General features: G+C 54.1%; 1 protein-coding gene across 5 annotated transcripts in view; it reads left to right on the forward strand.

Annotated features, from left to right (window-relative positions):
• The window catches only part of Arhgef10l (Rho guanine nucleotide exchange factor 10 like), a 149573-nt gene that overhangs the window by 76525 nt on the left and 52671 nt on the right, over positions 1–20377 (forward strand). For 3 of the 5 annotated variants that reach the window (XM_087906958.1, XM_087906959.1, XM_087906957.1), the window contains 9 exons: positions 1151–1320; positions 6056–6172; positions 8876–8984; positions 11987–12093; positions 12428–12505; positions 13506–13685; positions 14579–14695; positions 14875–14967; positions 16515–16688. In XM_087906958.1, the coding sequence (XP_087763084.1) occupies positions 1151–1320; positions 6056–6172; positions 8876–8984; positions 11987–12093; positions 12428–12505; positions 13506–13685; positions 14579–14695; positions 14875–14967; positions 16515–16688 (1145 nt within the window). Of the gene's footprint in view, positions 1–1150; positions 1321–6055; positions 6173–8875; positions 8985–11059; positions 11248–11986; positions 12094–12427; positions 12506–13505; positions 13686–14578; positions 14696–14874; positions 14968–16514; positions 16689–20377 lie in introns of those variants that run through there. The other 2 variants (XM_087906960.1, XM_087906961.1) reach the window with 2 other exon arrangements.

Raw genomic sequence — 20377 nt, forward strand, 5'->3', positions numbered from 1 at the left:
CCCGACCCTGGACTTCTCCGTCATCAGGGGTCACGGGGTCTTTTTCTAGGCATCCCCAGGATCTAGCGTCTATCTCCTCGGGCAATAGCTGTGGGGGTAGCCAGTGCAGAAGAAGCAGGCCCAGCCTCTCCTGCTCGAGGTCACAGCCAGGGTGGCTTGCTGCTCTGTCCTGGAGACTAACATCTTGGCTTAAAAATAACCTCCCCATGATGGCTGGAGATAAAGTGCTCCCTACCAAGCAGTCAGGGTTAAGTTTGATCCCCAGAATCCAGGCAAAAAGGCTGGGCATGGTGTGATCCCACAGCGAGGGAGGCAGAGGAAGCCCCCTTGGGCTTGCTGGCTAACCAGTCTACACGAATTGGCAATCCTCAGGTCCTCGTGATAGATCCACGTTCCAAAAGCAAGATGAACAGTTCCTGAGGCAACACACCAGTTGGGTCCCGCCCCTCTAGAGACAGGACACTCAGCTCATTGTCCCTACTCCTCTGTATAAGGCATGTCCTGTGGTCTTTGAAAGCAAGGGTTCCTCCTGGACTCTTGGCCAGCTGCGCCCCCTCCTGGACCCTTGCAGACCACATGGACTACATGGGAGGGATACAGCATTAAGGAAGTCCAGCCCCTTCCTGTGTCTTCCCATTGATGCTTTAGAAGTCTCCAGGAGGGCTGGAGAGATGGCTCAGCGGTTAAGAGCATGCCTGCTCTTCCAAAGGTCCTGAGTTTAATTCCAGGCACCCACATGGTGGCTTGTGTAGTGAGGTCTGGTGCCCTCTTCTGGCCTGCAGGCCTACATATAGAAGTCTCCAGGAGAGCACACGAGGGTTCCAGTTAGACTTGACTCTGAGATTTTCTCTCTCACCGGGAAAAATGCCAAGTAGAGAACACCCTGTCCTCATAGGGGTGCCATGTTAGGAGAGAATTAAGGAGCCTTCCATGTCGGGCCTATTTCCTTTGTGTTCCTGTTTTCTCAGGTCTTTCTCTCCTAGAGAGATGGGGGACATGCTGACATTGCCTCTGAGGAAGCAGAGCTGAGTCTAGGGCCAGATCAGTCTGCCTGTTCCGTCCTTCCTTCCTTTCTTATGCCTTTACCAGCTGGGGTTCCGGATCGGGATAGCTGGGGTCTCCGGCTCACCAGATTGTCCCTGGCTGGCAGGAGCAGAACGGGGCCTACTTTACGAGGATGTGCACCGTGCTGGAGCACCACGTGAGGCTGAGGACCTAGGCTGGAGCTCCAGCGAGTTTGAGAGCTACAGTGAGGACTCTGGGGAAGAGGTCAAACCGGAGGCAGAGCCCACTAAGCACCGGGGATCCTTCCAGCCCAAGGTGAGGAGCCTGGGGGGGGCGGTATCTCTCAAGGTCTGGGCACCCAGACTCCTTCAGGAAGGGATGAGGGTGGTGAGGGCCGGGCACTAGACCCCCATCTGGGCACCATCGCTTTCCAACAATATCTGGAGGGTGATTGTCAAGAAGCCTGGTTCATCCCTAGTCAGGAAGTGACCTGGGATCCCGTTTGGCTGTGGAGGACCTGGGATGGAAGCAGGTACTCCCCTGTCTCCTGCATTTCTATGCAGACTAGGTTAGTTTATCGTGATGTTCATGGGCTTAGACTGCTCTTCAGAATTCCTCTAAACAGTGGTCCATGAAGCCCAGCCAAATCATTGGCTCATTGGTCATTGGCTTTCCTGCCCTACAAGGTACATCCTCAGACCCACACAATACCATTTGCCCTGGAAAGTGGACAGGTGACGGGGATGTGTGAACAGGAAACATTAGAGCTGCTCTGGCCCGGCATTTGCTTCCTGGCTGTCTGCCTTTCTCCTGTCTGTTTCACGAGGAGCCGCTGGGGGGTGGAGATCTGGTTCTTTCTCTCCTGAGCTGTTTCTACTCCTCTCATGTTCCATGCTGAGACTGAGATTCAGTGGATGAAGCTTAAGGGTCCCGACTTACCGGAGACGACCGCGGACTCCCGTTAGACATGGGGGTGGGTGGGGCCCAGACTGGCTGGGATTTGTGACTAGCTCCAGCCGACTTCACAGACTTCCCAGGAAGGCTTACAGTATTCCTACCTGCCTGCTCCTGGGTTTCAGGTATCCCCAGGAGAGGTTGCTGACCTGAACAGTCTAGAAAGCTTTTATTCAGCCTTGTGTTGAGCACGTCTGACTGTCTGTACCCTAGACTTCTCAGGAGAGACCATAGGAAGTAGTTTAGCTCATTGACCACAAAGCAGAGCTCTTAAGACCCTACTGTGTACCATGCCATCATCTTAGGTCATGTGGGACAGTATGGGTCCAGGAAGACCTGACCCAGGCTTGGTGGACCTTTATGGTCTAGGAGGAGATGCTGTGTATGACATAGTTTGTTAAGACTGATGTCAAGGACTCGGGGTGTGGCTTAGCTGGTAGAGTGCTTAGGGTTCCCGCCCCCAGCACCTCATAAACCGAGTGTGGTGGGGTACACCTACAGTGCCAGAGCTAGACTGGTGAAGGCAGGAGGATCAGAAGTTCAAGATTGTCATCCGTTGCTTATCAAGTTTGAGGCCAGCCTGGGCTACATGAGAACTTATCTTTTTAAAAAAAAAAGATAAAAATGCCTTTCCGTTGATATGAATGGGTCCTGCCCAGCAACTTGCCTGACCTGTGTGGAAGACCAATGGGATAAGCCTGAGGGCTTGCGAGACCAGGTGAGAGTTGGGCGCAGGACTCTTGAGGCCTGAGGAGATGACCCTGATGCCTGTGGGCAGGAGAGGCAGCCCAAGCTGGTCTGTGATTATTTCCTGTTTTCTGAAGGGGTGGGCATATGTTCCCTTAGAGAAGAGGCACTGGACTACAGCCTCCCCACTCCCCCAATTTCCTGAGTCACCTCTCCATAGAGATGTCTGGCTCTGGGTGGTGACCAGTAGACTCTTGTGCCTTGGGCATCCTGTGGCTCTTCCTTATCACCCAGGGCCGCTCCTATCTCCTCTTCCTCTGTGTTTTTGCAACAGGGGTTTTCTGTGTAGCCCTGGCTATTCCGGAACTCACTCTGTAGACCAGGCTGGCCTCGAACTCAGAGATTTGCCTGCCTCTGCCTTCCTAGTATAGGGATTACAGATGTGCACCACCACCGCCCGGTTCACTCCTTCCTTCTTGATGGGGATCTGAGGGAAATCACAGGAAGCTCGGAGGGAGGGAGGGTGGAAATGGCAGACTTGTGCTACCCAACAGCAGGCCTTAGCCTTGCATGGCTTCAGAGTCCTGATGGGAGCTGATTGAAGTCACAGATGCCTGGAGTCTGCTCCCAGGGATGCTCAGAGTTTGCCTTTTTAACCCTCTGGTCCTCGGCTGTACAAGGGATCTATACAACTTCAGGAACTGCTGGAGTGAGCTTATAGTGCAGTTTTAGGGACTTTTAACAGGAGGGCCTTTTCTCTATCCGTCTGCTAAGGCCTGCATGCTCCCTAATGGCTGGTTCTCGGGGAGATGTGAGGGTGTGTGTGGCTTCTCCTCTCTGCCTAGGGATGCTGCCAACACTGCCCGTGGGCTTCACTCTCCTGGGCTGCTGGGGCCCCTGCTCTCTGCCTCCCACTGCAGCCACTGTGTGTTTCAAGGCCATTGTTGCTTGGACATGTGCTGTGTGCACTGCAAGGCTCTGGACGGCAGGCGTTTGTGAAAGTTTTCATCTCATCCTTGGAGTCTGACTGGAGCCCCAGCAACAAGCTAGCCAGTGGACTCCTTTCTCTAAGATGCCTAGGCCAATCAACTCTAGCCGAAAACAGTGACCAAAGTGTCTATAAAGGGACCTTCTTAGAAGTGCCTGACCCAAGTGTGAGCAGCTACTTTGAGCTTTGTTGGTCCCTAAGTGACCATTCTATTGGCCATCAGGGTCAGCAGATGTTTGCTGGGCATGAGGTGGGTTGCTGTGAGACACCCCCCCCTCTTCCTGTGACCTCTTTGTAACCAATCACTGTGACTCTGCTAGGCAGTCTGGGAAGGATGGGCTCACTTTGGCCTCAGTCTCATTGGGCTCAGTTCAGTCGGTGATCTTGGATCCTAATGCTTCTTTATTCTCTTGGCGCTCAGAGAAGTAAGGGGCCAGAAGGCCAAGGAGCTTGATGGTTTCATGCTATTGCGGAACAAGGCTCAAGACAGAGCCCAGTATGCTGGGAGTGAGCTGTCAGAGTTGCAGAGAGCAGGAGCTTCACATATAGGAGTGAAGCTCAGAGAGGTTAGGTGACATGGTTGGGGTCACACAGCCAGTGAATGACAAGGCCAGGACTCAGTTTCATATATGGATAAGAGGACCTTCTCCATCTGTCTGTCTGCCATCCATTCATCCTGCCTCCATCCATTGATCCATCCATTTAGTAAATACATCTCTTATTAAGAGGTGAGATGCTAGTGACTCCTGCTTGGAACCGTTACTAAGCTCCGGGCTTTCCATGGGACGTCCAGTAATGCTCTTGGCCATCTGTGGAGCTAGATGTCCAGAACTTCTCATGGTCACTTTGCCAGCAAGAAAACTGCAACTTCAGAGAGATCCAGAGACGTTCCTGGCTTGTAAGTGGGAAGCCAAGACTGGCATGGATGCCCACCTTCCTACAGAGTCCCTACTCCATCTTTCTGCTAGTCTGTCTGTCCAGAAATGTACTGTCTGTCCAGAAGTGTATCGTGTCTCTCTTGTCTGTGTGCTTCATCAGATTCCCTCGTGGCTCACACAGGTCATGCATTTAAATGTCTGTTTTGTCTATCTGGCCATTCTCCAGATAGCAGATAAACCAGTCACCCCCCCATTTATGCTTCCATGTCGTGGCCCCTCCCTTCTTCCCTCCTTCCCTCCTCCTCCCCTCCTCCCTCCCTCTTTTCTTCTTTCCCTTCTTTTCTCCTTCTTTCCTTTTCTTCCACCCACTCACCTTTTCCTCCAGTGGAATGTTAGGATGAGCTTGGACTAGCTTGTCTACATTGCAAATCAGTGTTCAATGGTGCTACTTTGGTAGCATGTGGCTGGCCAGGGTTGGGAGTTTCATACTGTGGAGACACTGAGACACAGGGCTTGTACCCCTGTGAACCAGTTGGTAAGTATTTGTCAGCTTAGCAATGCTTCTGGACATCCAGCCTTCGCTCCATCATCCATTTTCCCAGCTATAGTGACCCAACTAAATATAGCCAATTGCCCACCTATCCATTTGTTTGCCTGCCCATCCATCAATCCATCCATCCATCCATCCATCCATCCATCCATCCATCCACTCACTCATCCATCCATCCATCATCCATCCATCCATCCATCCATCCATCCATCCATTCATCCATCATCTATGCATCCACCCATCCATCCATCCATCCATCCATTCATCCATCCATCATCTATGCATCCACCCATCCATCAATCCATCCATCCATCCATCCATCCACTCACTCACTCATCCATCCATCCATCATCCATCCATCCATTCATCCATCATCTATGCATCCACCCATCCATCCATCCATCCATCCATTCATCCATCCATCATCTATGCATCCACCCATCCATCCATCCATCCATCCATCCATCCATCCACTCACTCATCCATCCACCCACCCTTGAGTCCTTGCACACATCCATCAATCCATCTGTCTCTATGTTGTCCACTCATCTTTTAATCACTTATCCCTTTGTTCACGTACCTGTTCATTGTCCCTACCCTGTCATTCAGCCCATCTGTCCCTTGTCAGCCTTCCATGTTAGAAGCCCCATTGTCAGGTCTGGGGTAAGAAGACATAGTCAATATCATCCAAGTATCATTTCCCTTTTGCCACGAGAGGGAGACCTGAGGTCACTTCCCTCCCGACTCTGCTGCCCAGAAGCTGGGAGTCCCACAGCAGAGACTCAGCTTCAGCTGCCTGGCCTGCTGGGCTGGATCTGGAGGTGCAGGTTCCAGCCAGATGCACCCAGACTGCTATCCCATCTGCCTGCCCCAATTGTCCGTCTGCCATGTGACCTGAGTCTCCTTTTCCCCTGTTGTCTGTGTTTTTGTCTCCTCGCTTCCCGCCTGCTCTTCTCGCCTGCTCTCCTTCTGCCTGGCCGCTTGGGGCCCCAGCTTTCTCCAGACCTGACTAGGCTAAAGGAGAGATACGTCAGGACTAAGAGAGACATCTTGGCTTTGAGAGTTGGGGGGAGAGACATGCAGGAGCTGAAGCTCAAGTGCGATTGTAAGGTACTGTCTGTCTGTCTGTCCCTCTCTCCTGGCACAGTGCGATTGGAAGGTACTGTCTGCCTGGCCCTCTCTCCTGGCCCTAGAGGGTCTTTCTGCTGGGCCACCAAGGAGGGTGGATGTGAGCCTGGGGAGTCCACCCTTGATTCTTGTCACCTGATTGCACCTCACATTTGCACTGCAGGAAGGCCAAGCCATGAGCTAGCTATTTCTTCAACTTCCTGGTGCTTGCCTGGACCCCACGCCCCACCCCACACTGCCAGAGAGATGCCAATGAACCACAAGAATACCCAGTGGCGTTTCAAACCTAAGAGCCCCTAGAATGACCTGGGGTTCTCCTTTTAAAAAAATAGCAGAATCCTAGCCAGACCTGGCAGCCATATGCCTTCAATCCCAGTACTTGGGAAGCTGAGGCAGGAGGATTGAGAATGCAAGCTTGCACTGCATCAGAAAACTAGATTTCTGGGTGATGCTTTTGGCAGCAGTAGATGGTCTTAACTGAGCAGCACACAGCATGGGTCGTGGAACCCATGGGTTCAATCCCAGTCTCACTGCTTACCCTGAGTGACCCTGGGCAGATGGACCCCTTAGCTTCTCTGAGTCTCCATTTCTCTGCCATACGTAGTAGTGGCCCCAGGGTGGATATGGGGACTGGATGATGAGGCCATTAAGGTACTCGATGATACTTGGCTATATAAGCTTAGTGATGGCAGCCACTGTTACTGTAATGCCCCTGTGGCACCCAGGGATGGCTGTCTTTCCACCATTATTTAGTGCCAGGAGACTAGGTAGTGGCTGATAGTCCCCCCTGCAGTCAGCAGCAGAGCTGGGCTCCAGTCTGAGCATGCCAGGGTCCCAATGCTGTCAATCCTACAGTTCTGCTCACTGCAGCAGAGCCAGGGCCAGTAGGAGAAGGGGGAGGGACCCCTGCAGATACCCCTGAAGGTCGTGAGCCAAGGAGGGAGCAAGGAGAGGAGCTAGGAGCCTACAGAGGGCAGAGCATTCGTGCCTCTGGCCCAACTTGCACTGTATGGAAGGGAGCATATGCCAGGCCAACTCAGCCAAGGAACCTTCTGGGTTGTTCACCTGCTACTTGTCCCTGTTCAGAAAAGTGCCAAGTAGAAAGGGCTCTGAAGATAGTTCCACTGACGGGTCCAGCTAGGTAATAACCCCCATAGTTGGATGTGCCCCAGAAGAGAGGTACACCCATGCGCAGTTTCTGGGGTTGATGTTTATTCCCTGACCCCATTAGATTTTCAGAGGCGCTTATGACCCTTCCTACCAAGAGACCAACAATCCTAGCTATGGATACAGCAAGGCATGGGGACCCACTTCCTCTTTCTCCTGTTTCCCGAAAGCCAGTCTTGTTCCTAAAATGCCTTTGCTCTCTGTTGGTTCCTTAGGTTCAGCTCACCCCTCCACCCCAGACTCTCAGCTCCCCAGGTTCTCAGTCCCAGAGGCTTTCAACTCCCCCAGGCTTTTAGTCCCCAGGTTCTTAGTCTGCCTCAGGCTTTGAGCCCCCCAGACTCTCAGCACCCCCAGCCTATCAACCCAGCCCCCAGGCTCTCATCCCCCCAGGCTTTCATCCCCCCCAGGCTCTCAGCCCCCAGGCTCTCAGCCCCCCAGGTTCTCATCCCCCCAGGCTCTCAGCCCCCCAGGCTCTCAGCCTGTCCCTCAGGCTTTAAGCCCCGCCAGACTCTGAGCCTGCCTCTCCCAGGCTCCGTCTGTCCTCACTCAGCCCCCATGAAGAGAAGGGTATAGCCCTTCAGTTGGGAGCCACAGAGCTGCTAGAGGCAGGAGCGAGGCCAGTGAATCCAGGGGAACCCTCACCTCCAGACTGGCATTTTCATTCTCATTAGAGTCTGAGAGAGGAGGGGGTTTCCTGGAACATCCACGGCACGGCTGTGTGGCTCTCCCATTGAAAGTAAGATGAAACGAAATTGAGATTTCCAGTTCTCTGAACACGGCACGTTCAGAGTGCTCATTAGTCCCACGTGGGCCCCATTTTGGGCAGTGCAGATGCACCACCCTTGTGGAACACTGATCACGAATGCTGGCGGTGTTGAAAGTGTTGGGGCTGGGGCAGGGGCAGGGCAAGGGGGCAGCAGTTTTCCTCTCAGGTCTGGGTCCTAGTGGCGGGGTGTCTGCTTCCCACTGCGAGCATGTCGCTGTCCTCTCTCCGGTGTCAAAGCCTGCTAGGCTTGCTTTATTGGCAGCACCGGCGTGTGGCTTCTGCATCCTGTGGCCCCAGTTTTCCCTTCCTGTGGGCTGAGACTTGAACTCGGCTGTTGGGGGACGAGGGTCGGGTCTCCTTACCTGGCTCAGCAGGGAGGAGGTCAGTCCTCAGGGACCTTCCTAGAGCTGGCCTGTTCAGTCTCTGCTCACCTAAAAGAGTGGCTTGTATGCTTCTACCTGGGGTTCAGAGAGATGTCTACTTGCTGGGGAGTGTCAGAACTAGGGTTGGAACCCAGACCTGGCTCTTTCCCCATCCTATCACCCCCTTAAGTAGAGGGTAGAGGTCAGACCCTCTCCTGCCCACAGAGGGACCTTGGAGCATGAGCTCATCTCCCTCCTTGCCACCCCTGGCCTCTGCTGCTCACCCATCCAAAGTAGATGGAACCGGGCTGGCTGGCTATGATGTCTGAACTGAGGTCCTTGAAGGCAGGGGTCCCCGGCTCTGATGACTCCCCCTGTGCCTTTGCTCAGATGACCCAGCTCATGAAGGCCGCCAAGAGTGGAACCCGAGATGGGCTGGAGAAGACACGGATGGCTGTCATGCGTAAAGTCTCCTTCCTGCATAGGAAAGACGTCCTTGGTGAGCAGGGGTGGCATTCGGCAGTGTGCTGGGGGTGGGGCATGCTGGGGGTGAGGTGGCTGGTGCCTGGCCTCTTCCAAACTGAAGCCTAAATGTGTCGGGGTCAGTCCCAGCTTGCTTCCTACACCTTTGACCGATGTGGCCAGCTTCTTCTGTGAGCCATGGAGCCTCCCTTCAGTGTGTGGCCATGGCTGTTGCCCTCCTGCCTCCTGGTTCACCTGGCTTTATCTAGAATGTTCTTTGCCCATCTTCATTTCACCACTACTTATTGAATACTTACTAAACACTGTCCTCAGTGAACCTACCAGAATTTCTTCCAGGGGCTCCAGATGCAGTGGGGAATGATGGTTCAGATGACATGAGTCTTTCAGGTTCTTGGGGGAGTGTGGAGATGGGCATGGGTCGAGGCGAAAAGTGAGGCAGGAGAATGTTTACAAGGAAGAGGAGACTGGAGCTCTAGGGCAGAGTTTGAGCACGTGCAAAGGCATTGAGGGTCGACATTTATGGCATGTCTGCTGGGTGCCTCGCTTACAGACGAGGGGACAGGTACACATCATAGACTTTGCTGAGGGCATGGGGGTGATGGAAGAGGTTGGGAGGCCAGGTCAGTGTGGCTCTATGGGCCTGGCTGGGCGCTTGCCCTTCGAGACATCAGAGAGTCACCAGGGTTTTAGAAGTGTCCCAAGGTTGGATTCGATCAACTGATCATTTACTCATTCTACAAATTATTTACTGTGGACTACTATGGCTAGGAACCCACCATCCCGGGATGCAGCCGTGAATGGAATGGCTGTGACTTCTCCCTGGATTCCTACAGTGCCAATGCTCTGGTCAGGGTGATGGGAGGCTTAATTAAGTGTGATAAGTGTGAGCAAATAGGTAATATACTGTCTAGTCACGATAGGCACTCTGGGAGAAAAATAGAACTGGGGGTTGGGAAGGGAGCAGAGGAAGGGCCCTATGGGGTGTGCTGAAGCCTGCACCCTCTGATGAGGTGACATTTCAGTATCTGGGGTGAGTCATGCGGGTGGCTGTGGGGAGGGTTGGTTGGGGAAGTGACGCAGGTGGAGAGGGTCCTGTGGTGCCCTTTTGCCACTCACAGCTTAGCTGCCTGGGCCTTCCTGGCTTGCACAGGCCTCCTGCACCTGCCAGCCCAAGGCATTGGCTGGGATCTGCTCCTGGTAGGAGTTGAGGGTTCTTCTGCCCACATATCTACTGTCCCGCCATTGTCTTGGTTTTTCTGTCTGTCCTGGCCACTCTTCCAAGATTCCCCCATTCCCTAGGCCCTACTTAGGTCTCCATCTCTTGCTTTTGATGCCCACCAGAGCACTGATCCCCTCTTCCAGATAATGCCCAGACTGGGGCCCTCACAAAGTTCCCAGCAAGGCCCAGCACCTGGGATGTGTTGCATCTTTGGGGACAACAGACAAGAGGACAAGGGGACAAAGATGTAGGACAGTAGGTTAATGGTCAGCGATGTCTGGGCAGAACGCTAAGGGCGCCAGACCTTGGGTGGGACGAGGCCGTATCCGGGGAGGGCCTTCTGCTAGCCTCACACATGGACTGGCACTTTGAAGGAACATGGCTCCGAGCCAAGGAGAACCCACGGCGCCTTGGAAATTGTCTCTTGGAAATTGTGCATTTTTGCTGTCCTGTGCTTCAGTTTCCTCCTTCTGCATGAGGAGCTAATAGTGGTTTCTGTCTCCTGAGGCCAAGGAGAGGATGACCATAGTGCACACAGAAAGAGTTCGGCACAGCAGGCACTATTCTTGGTGACTGTCAGCCCTGGTGGCATTTGGTGCCAGCGTAGCATCACACGCCTTGGGTTCCATCGGTCTCTCTGGCCTTACAGCTGGAACCTCACCCAGTTTTCGTAGAGGTGACACCTAAACACTGGCTAAACTGATCACCCCATGCCTCCTCTACCTTTGGGGGACACTGGCTACTATAAGGGAGTAGACAGGCTGAATGACTGGGGACGGTTTCTGGGACACCCTCTCCACTCCACCCACTAGCCCTGGGCCTAAAATGACCCTCCCCCAGAGGCGTTATTAATAGCCAGGCGGCTCAGATCACAGGCCAAGAATGTTACCCAGCAGCTCGTGGGGGAAGAGGAAGCCTAGGACACGGCGGCTGGGGTGGGTGCGTGGTGATGCCCGAGGCAGTATGTGGGCCAGGCAGGAGGGCCTTCACCACCCCCACCCTCACCCCCACACCGTCATTCGCTGTCCCTCCTCCTCCTCCTCCTCTGTGTCCTGCTCAGGTAAGGGCCTGACTGGGTGTCCTGCTTCTCCGGCAGCTGGACTGGCTACCACTTCTCTTTTTCTCTGTCTCCCACTTCCTGTTCTCTGTGGCTGCCACGGGCACTGGAGCCTTTGAGTAGCAGGGACTCATCGCCCTGAGCCTCTCATGGCGGGGGAGTCAGAGCCTGGGAGGAGGACCCTTCAGCACCCCACTGGGCCTCCTTTTTTCCCTTAGGGCCTTGCGTTGCTGTGGGACTCTCTCTGCCATCAGCTGAGCCCAGCCCCGGTAGGCTGGAGTCCTCGTCACACCCAGCTGAGCCTGCTCCCTTTGGGGTATCTTTATATTTTTAAAAAATGGAAGTGCAAAGCTGATGGGTTGGTTCTTCTTGGGCTGTGTTTTATTCCCCCCATTTTGGCATCCATATGAAAACTATTTTTAGTGCCCAGTGATGGGGACGTGAGTGGTTGGCCCATGCCAGGCCGGAGCAGGCAGAGTGGGCAGGTCTCGGCAGGGACAGTGGCCCTGTGGGGTGCTGTTTTCTCATCCCCCAGCTCTCCCTCCCACTCCCCCGATCACAGGCTTAGGGGGAGCAGTCTTGGACCATAGGGAGCCTGGGAACTGGAGCTAAACCCCTTGACTCAGGGGCAGCAGTTCCCAGGTGTGATCCGGGACTGTTTGAATGTTTCTCGTCTCCTGGGGCCTGAGCAGGGTGTGCCATCCGCACCTTAGCTACGCCATCTTCCCATTTGTCTTTCCAGGTGACTCGGAAGAGGAAGATATGGGGCTTCTGGAGGTTGGTGTGACAGACTTCAAACCTCCAGCCCCAGAGCTGGGCCCCATGCCCGATGGCTTGAGTCCTCAGCAGGTCTGTGGGAAGCTGGGGCAACTGCTAGCCTGCTTGCTGTTAGCACCTGAGGGGAAGTGACCACGAGAGGGAAGGGGACTTTAGTGGGAACTGGACTCTATGTGTTCCATACTGTGGGTCTGGAGATGGTAAGGTCCCAGAATTTTGGATGCTTAAGACCCGCTAGGCCCATGACCCCCAGAGAGCTGTGTCTCTCAGTCTATCCTATGTGACTCGGGGGCTCCTGGGTCCTGTCGTTGTCAGCTCCCCTTCTTGCCTTTGAGATCCTTCACACAGCAGGTACTGGTTCTGCTCCTTGGATCCCACACCCTTCCTGACTGTGTGGTCCATGCAGGTGGTCCGGAGACACATCCTGGGCTCCATCGTGCAGAGCGAGGGCAGCTATGTGGAGTCACTGAAGCGGATACTCCAGGTAAAATATCCGAGGACTCTCGGGACCTCCTGGATGAGGGCGGGACTCAGGGGGGTCACTTTGTAAAGAACTTTGGGGGATTGTGGCAGTTTTAGAAAAGGGGCTAAAAGCCAGTCCTGCTGCTTCTGAGGAACGGAACAAGTGGGGACGCCAGGGATTTCCATGACTTCGGTTTGCAGCGAGAGCTGTTTACTGAAGGAAAACTGGGAGTCTCTGAAACGAGAGAGTCAAGGCGTGTGTTCCCTTTTGTGACTGGAAGGGACTGTGTCTTCCGGGCCATTCAGATAGTCCTCAAAGTATGGGTGCAGGGCAATGTCCCCTCTTCCTCACACTGGAATGCCCAGAGGACGCTAAGTAGAAATTAGAGTGACATGTTTGTGGACCCTTGTCTGGTTTAGGTCTCAAAGACCTGGGCTCCTCAGGGATGTTAGAACAAGGCCACCAGGGAGGGGAACTGGTGGTGTGGGAACAGTTCGGGACCCATATGAAGGAGCCCAGGCATCACACAAAGTGACTGGAGAATGTAGCTCTAGTTTCGAGAGTCCAGGGCACTGTGCTGACCTGAGACCCCACTGCCCAGCCGCGCAGATGGTTCTGAGCTTCCCCACCAGCCAGACTTGGTCCCGAGCCACCTACGCAGAGTCCTCATACACAGATGGTGTAGAAATGATTCTCTCGCTCCCAAGCCAGCTTAACACAGAAGTTCCCGTGTGTGTGTGTGTGTGTGTGTGTGTGTGTGTATGTGTGGCATTGTGAATGTGTATGTGTGGCATTGTGAATGTGTATGTGTGGCATTGTGAAGTGACAGAGTTAGGACAGAAATGCCACATTCCATGGAGAACCTTCTAGAAATATCCGTGAAGAAGGCAGGATGCTTTTACCCGCATCAGGAAGGCCCCACTGGGCAGCTGGGTGGGCGTCTGCTCAGTTCTCAGCCTGCCTTGTCTCAGGTGACCTTGAAGATAGCTGATGTCATCCCCACTCCCACCCATCCTGGCAGGATTACCGTAACCCGCTGATGGAGATGGAACCCAAGGCCCTGAGCGTCCGCAAGTGTCAGGTGGTGTTCTTCCGCGTGAAGGAGATTCTCCACTGTCACTCCATGTTCCAGATCGCCCTGTCCTCCCGCGTGGCCGAGTGGGACTCCACAGAGAAGATTGGGGACCTCTTTGTGGCCTCGGTAGGTGTTTCTGCTTAGATTAGCCTGTCCAGCCTCCGCCCCAACCTGGCTGTCTTGTCAAAGTCAATGATATCAGAGCCCCTCAGTCATTGTGTCCTCCACTAGAGGTTAGGCATGACACCTTGGTGTCCCAGAAGAGATGTCCCAGGCCAAGACAATGTTGAAACCAGAGTATAGTGGCATTGTTGCCCGGAGACTAACCTCATTGGCAGCCCCCTGACTTGGTGCAGGTTCCTTTCTAAGTGTGCCACATGTGATCAGCGAGGCTTGCACATGCTGGCCTAGGTTGCATTTGTAGCTCCAGGGGAATTGGGGGAAGAGCCTGTATTGTGGTCCTGGGGTCCTGGTTCCAGTTTGGTTTTACAACCTCAAGTAGTTCTTAGGACGTCTCTGGGCTCAGATTCCACGCCTGGAATTCCTGCTTGTCAAACTGAAATCCTCAGACTTCAGAGAGGGAGCGAGCGGGTCAAGCCAGCTTTGCTCGGTTGTAAGCTTCTGGGTTCTACTAGTGGTCAGGATGGTCTTGAGAGAGCTCAGATGCGACATCCCAGGTGGGCGTGTCCAGGGGGCTATGGTGAGAGACTGACTGACCTCTGACATCTGTAGCTTAGCTGTGGATGCATCTCCCCAATTTCTTGGCCATGGAAAGGAAATAGATGGAGCCTAGGCAGTGTCTGCCCTAGGCTGCCTTCTCTCTTGGGCGAGTTCTGAGTTGCTGTAGAAAAACTCTGTTTCCTGTTACCTTGCTTCCCAGCTCTAAGACTTCTTCTTCCCTGAGCAGGTTCTCAGCAGCATGATGTGTGTGTGGGGGTGGGTGGGTGTGGGTGTGGGTGTGCAAGCGCGCAGCTGCCTCCCCCACCATGCTGATGCAGCTCCTCTTCCATTTCTTGCAGTTCTCCAAGTCCATGGTCTTAGACGTGTACAGCGACTATGTGAACAACTTCACCAATGCCATGTCCATCATCAAGAAGGCCTGCCTCACAAAGCCAGCGTTCCTCGAGTTCCTCAAGGTAGCCCAGGGCCATGCAGTCCACACTCACAAGGGACGGATTTGGGGAAGGTGCCTCAGGAGAAAGGGACCTCATCCTGGAGCCCGGGGAGCGGTTCCTAGGGTGGAGACTAGGTCTGGACCCCGGCACTGGACCCATGCTCTCAGAGACTGACAAGTGACACAGCCTTGTTCCCACAGCGGCGGCAGGTGTGCAGTGCGGACCGAGTCACCCTCTATGGGCTGATGGTGAAACCCGTGCAGAGATTCCCACAGTTCATCCTCCTGCTCCAGGTACTGCCTGGGACTCCCTGGGGGTAGGGAGGTCAGGTGGCTTGCTCTCAGCTGGGGCCTAATCCTGGTTTGGGGTTTACTTCACCTTTCTCGATTTCAAGAGGGCATCCTGTTGTGCTCAACAGCATTTTAAGAAAAAGATCTACTTTGTTAAATTATGTATATGGATGTGTCTGTGTGTGGGCATGTGTATGTGATGCTGGTACCTTCGGAGGCCAGGGGCGGTGGATCCAGTAGTGCTAAATTACAGGCAATTTTGAGCCACCTGATATGGATGTTGTTAAATTGAAATTACGCCTTCTGCATGATTATTCACTGAGCCATCTCTCTAACCCGTGTGTGTGTGTGTGTGTGTGTGTGTGTGTGTAGGTTCATAGTGACCACATAGAGGGTCAGAGGACAACTTGCAGAAGTCAACTCTGTTCTATTATGTGGGTCCCAAGGATTGAACTCGGCTCCCCAGGCTTGGTGGCAAGTGCCTTTTAACCTGCTGGGCCACCTCTTCAGCCCCACAGCCTGTTTGACGCTTTTGCTCAGGCAGGAAGGGGATATGACTTAGCCTTCCAGAACTCCTCAAGCAGTCCGCCGACCTCACCTTGGTCAGGTGTCACTGAAGTACAAACGCAGCATGCCCGAAGGAGCCCCAGTCCCACGCAAGGCTCTGCGGTCAGTCCTCAGACAGGGTGGCAGTGGGCAGGCTGAGGGCCTGGTAGCATCTTCGTCTCTCTCTGTAGAGCTGCTGCGCTGTGGGTGTGGGCTCTGGGCTCCGAGCACAGTGTCTGTGAAGTCTGTATCCCCTCTCCACTGAGGCGTTTGCTGTCGGCCCGCTGCCTCCCAGTGCGCAGGGCTGTAGCATCAAGCATGTTCCCACTGTGCAGGTGTCCCCGCCACCCATCTGTGGGAATCCCTCAGCTCTCCACACTGAAACGCTGGACCCACTAAACGATAATTCCCCTCTCCCATCTCCTTAGCCATGGACAGCCACTCCTCCCACCTGTGACTTTCTCTCCCTGAAATCTGATAAGTCTAGAAGCCGCCTTGAAGTGGCATTGCATAGGGTTTGTCTCTGATGATGCCACGTCCTCAGCATTCAGCCCTGTTTAAGCATGGATCACAGATGCCCTTCTTCCCAAGGCCTAGGGGTGACTTCTTGTTCCCCACCCCCATGGATACGAGTTGGCCATTGTGATTGACACTGCTATGGACAAGGGTGACCAAGAGTCTCTTGGACACCCTGCTGATGGCCCTCTTTTGTGCATGTGCTCAGAACAAGCCACGCGATCATTTTGTCTCTATTCACTAGGCCTTAGCCTGTGCCTTCCATGTCCAGTGCCTTGGTCCCATTGTAAGCTGCATCCTTCAGGTTTGGTCTGTGTAGACCATAGGACAATGCTTTGACTAGAAACTGAGGGCCTCTGTGTGTGTGTGTGTGTGTCTGCTCATATGTGTGTGTGTGTGTGTATGTCTGCTCATACATGTGTGTGTGTGTGTGCGCGCGCGTGCATGTGTGGGGCATGTCTTATTCATGCTCTCCCTGGCCCTGGCAGGACATGCTGAAGAACACTCCCAGAGGCCACCCTGACAGACTGTCGCTGCAGCTAGCCCTCACAGAGCTGGAGACACTGGCTGAGAAGCTGAATGAACAGAAGCGGCTGGCCGACCAGGTGGCTGAGATCCAGCAGCTGACCAAGAGCGTCAGCGACCGCAGCAGCCTCAACAAGGTGGGTGTGTGCCTAGCCCTTTATCCCCCATGTCGATAAGGTAGGTGTGCACTCAACCCTCGGTCCCCTGAGTCAACAAGGTAGGTGTGAGCTCAGCCCCATCCCACCATGTCAACAAGGTGGGCGTGCACCCAGCCCTTCAGTCCCCTGTGCAGGGGTGCCTTGCCTGCCTTGCCTGTTGCTCTTGCAGCTTGCCTATTGGCATTTGCCAGGTGGCAGTGTTCTCTGAGGGAGGGAAGCTGGAGCCACTGGATAGCACATTCATTGTGACTCATGCTATTTTAGGATAAAAGAGAGTTTTGTTCTTTAGTCTCATTACCAGAAACCAGAAACTGTATATTAGTAAAGGGAGTGGATTCTAAAATTTCCGTCTAAATCAGATTTTTTTTTTTTTTTGAGGTAGGGTCTCATGTATTCCAGGCTGGCCTCATACTCATTCTGTAGCTGAGGAGGGCTTTGAAATTTGGATTCTCCTGCTTCTAATTCCCCGTGATAGGATTACATAGGTGGACCATCATGCCCAGTTTATGCAGTGTTGGGGAATTGAATCTAGGGTTTTATGCATGCCAGACAAGCGCTCTGTCCACTGAACTACACCCCCAGCCTCAATGCAGGTGTGCTGGTGAGCACCTGTGATTTTAGTGCTTGGGACACAGAGGAGACAGAGTAGGAAGAGCCAGAGTTAAAGACTAGCCTGGGCTAATTAGAGAGTTCTATGGCAGCCAGGGCTAGCTACGAGAAGACAAGGTCGGCTGCTGTAGGTTGCAGGTCTGCTCTTTCCTGGTGCATGCAGAGCGTGAGTCCCTCGGTGTGCGTCCCTCACTGCCACGTGAAGGCCTGGAATGCCCTCACGCTCACTGGCTGGAGGGTGGAGGTGGACAGGGATGTTCTGCGGGTGAGGCGGCCTCACCAGAGCTCACTAGTTGGTTGTTTCCAGAGAGGCGGTGTGGTGTGAGGTCACAGGAAGCGTTCAATGTTCTGGGGAGTCCCAAAGGCAGAGCTGAGGCCGGCGGCGGTCTGTTCCTGGAAGGGGATTTCAGCAGTGTGGAGAGGATGTCCACTGTCCAGGAGGGTGGCCTGGGAGACAGCAGCCCCTTCCGGTCACCATGCTGGCCAGTGTGGAGAACTCCCTGCTGGGACAGCTGCCTTGTCTACTGTTTTTCACCAGGTCATGGAGTCAGGCCGGGCTGGGTCAACTGAGGTCCTGACGTCCTGAGCTTCAGGCACCACCATGTGCTGTCTTGCCCAGGTCACAGGCAGGCTGCAGGCCTGTTTGGGCCCACATTGTTCTTTTAATACAGTGGAAGACATTGGCAGCATTTAAAAATTGGGACATGTCATCAACCTCAGATTCGGGGAACTTTCCTTGAGGGCTGGAAGAGCTGGCGCAGCACCTAACCTGTGTGACTCCCTTCACCTGAGGGTGATTGCCCACTTCCGTTGGGTGTCATTGCCACTTCTCACTAGGGGCGCATGTTGGCTTGAAGGCATCTGGTTTGCTTCACCTGCCTGGGAGCCCAGGATCTGCCATGTATGGCAAGGAGAAAGGAGGGGGGCTTCCCATTCAGGATTGCACAGGGTGGTTTCCCCAGGGATTGTTCCTCCTCTGCTCCGGACAATGCTGACGCCCCATGCCCCAAGCCCGCTGTTTTGGAGCAAAGGCATGAGCTCCTGAAGCTCCGGGCTGGCCTTTGTGTTGGAGAGGCGTCTTCCTGCAGCAGTGTCTGGCAGGAGGAGAGAAGCCTGTTGGTACTGCCCTGGGAAGAGCCATCTGCTCTCTTCCACTGCTCCCCACCTCCACCCCAACACCCAGATAGAGCAGGAGGTGGTCAGCGTGACCCATTTGTTGTCAGGGCTAGAGGATGGGTGACCGAGGCTCAGCTTCCCCTTCACTGAGTAAGGGGTGAGCTGGGCAGGTATGGGTGCGGATATGGAGAGGGTGTCAGCCGCATACCGTGTCCTCCCCTCCATACGCACCCCATCCAGGGGACTCTTTGGACCATCTGGAGCAGTTGAGCATCTGATCAGTAGCCGTCCTCTGGCTGTCATCCGGAGAGAAGTGGAAATGAAACCGGGAGGGGCAGAAACAGCCCCACGAGCTGTTTAGAAACAGCCGACTCAGGAGCCTCCAGAGGGGTGCGGGTGCAATGCTTTTCTTTTTCCTTTTTAAGTTGCATAAGGGACAGGGCCGCCAGCCTGCAGCCCAAGGGACTTTCCTCTTCCCAGCCTAGGTCCTGGCAACCTCAGCTGCCTGAGTTGTGTTGTCTTGAGCTGTGTGTGCCTTGCTCATAGACACTGTGTGGAGAAGTAGGGCCATAGCAATGGTGGGGACTCTAGCGACCTTGGGACTTCTGAAAGGTGGGAATAGTGGGACCACGTCCACTCCTGTTGAGCTAGGTACTGCCACACAATGCAGGGGGACAAAGCAGCGGGACTCCATCCTGTGTGGGGGCTGCGGGGGATACTGTGGGTGCTGCACACCTCTAGAATCGATTTCTATACCTTAGGCCTGCTGAGCTGATGAAGTACGTGTGGACTGTTTCTGAGTGCCACAGTGTGACCACAGCAATGTCTGTACCACTAGGACCCTAGTTTGTGCGTTCAATTGAGGGGCGCTCTGGGAAGCAGGGTCCTCTTCAAAGGAGGACAGCAGAGAGAGATCGGGACCAAGACTGCCAGAGTCATCCTACTCCGTAACAGATTTCATTGGATCCTCCCAGATCTACTTAAAAACTCCATAGGGAAAAGATATCTCTCAGAGGGATTCCGGATGGTTTGGGAGTCCCAGTGTAGTGGGGTAGGCTTGATTGGGTCTTGGGGTCTGAGTGTCTTTGGTCTCCTTAGAGCAGGCATTGTTGACCTGTAGATCTGGGCCCTGTGAGGAATGACGTGGATGTGGATCAGTTCAGCAGATCACGGTGAAGCCATGGGACTCCTTCCAGGTCACATGTCCCTGGAAAGCAGTGTCTCCCTATGACAAAGATGGTCTTGAACAGTAGCACGGAAACAGTGTCCTCTGCGGGTACCCACTGCATACCTAATGCGGGTTGTCCTGTGCCTTTCTAGGGCCACACTCAGTAAGGCCCTGGACCTGTTTAATGTGCTCTACTGTGGCCTTGAAATTTGTGCTAACCTTTGAGCCCACATTTGCCTGGCCTTGTGACTTCGTGAATTACTTGACTCCATTTCTACCACACTCATAACTTGTGTGATCTGATCAGTGGAGGTTCTGAGGAAACCGAGGCTCCGACTATAGTGTCCTGTGACTGCCCAGCTGGGGAGCATCGGAGCTGCTCAGAGATGGTGTCGGTCACTTTTGAGCCTGTATATTTGGTGAAGGTGGTTATGGGATCACAATATATGGGGATGACAGCAGAAGCCAGCTCACCCAGAAAACAGGCTGCTGAGCTCTGCTCTGGCAAGGGTGGCTGGTCAGGCTCTCAGAGTCTCCCCGAAGCAGAGAACCCAATGTGTGTCCTGGCCTGCTCTGTCTGGGGTATTTTGCTATCTACTGACAGCCACTGACTCTGACTCTGGGCCCTCCTCTGCCTCTCCCGGTTACCCCCTTTGCTTCTCTTTGTGTAAAGAATCTCTAGCCCAGGCCATCCTCAAGAGTCCCTATGTAGCTGGGGCTGACCTTGAACTTGTGCTCCACCTGCCTTCATCTCCCAAGGGCTGGGATTATAAGT

This window comes from Myodes glareolus, chromosome 6 (genome assembly GCF_982192425.1).
Source record: "Myodes glareolus chromosome 6, mMyoGla1.1, whole genome shotgun sequence".
In the NCBI taxonomy this organism is placed as follows: Eukaryota; Metazoa; Chordata; class Mammalia; order Rodentia; family Cricetidae; genus Myodes; species Myodes glareolus.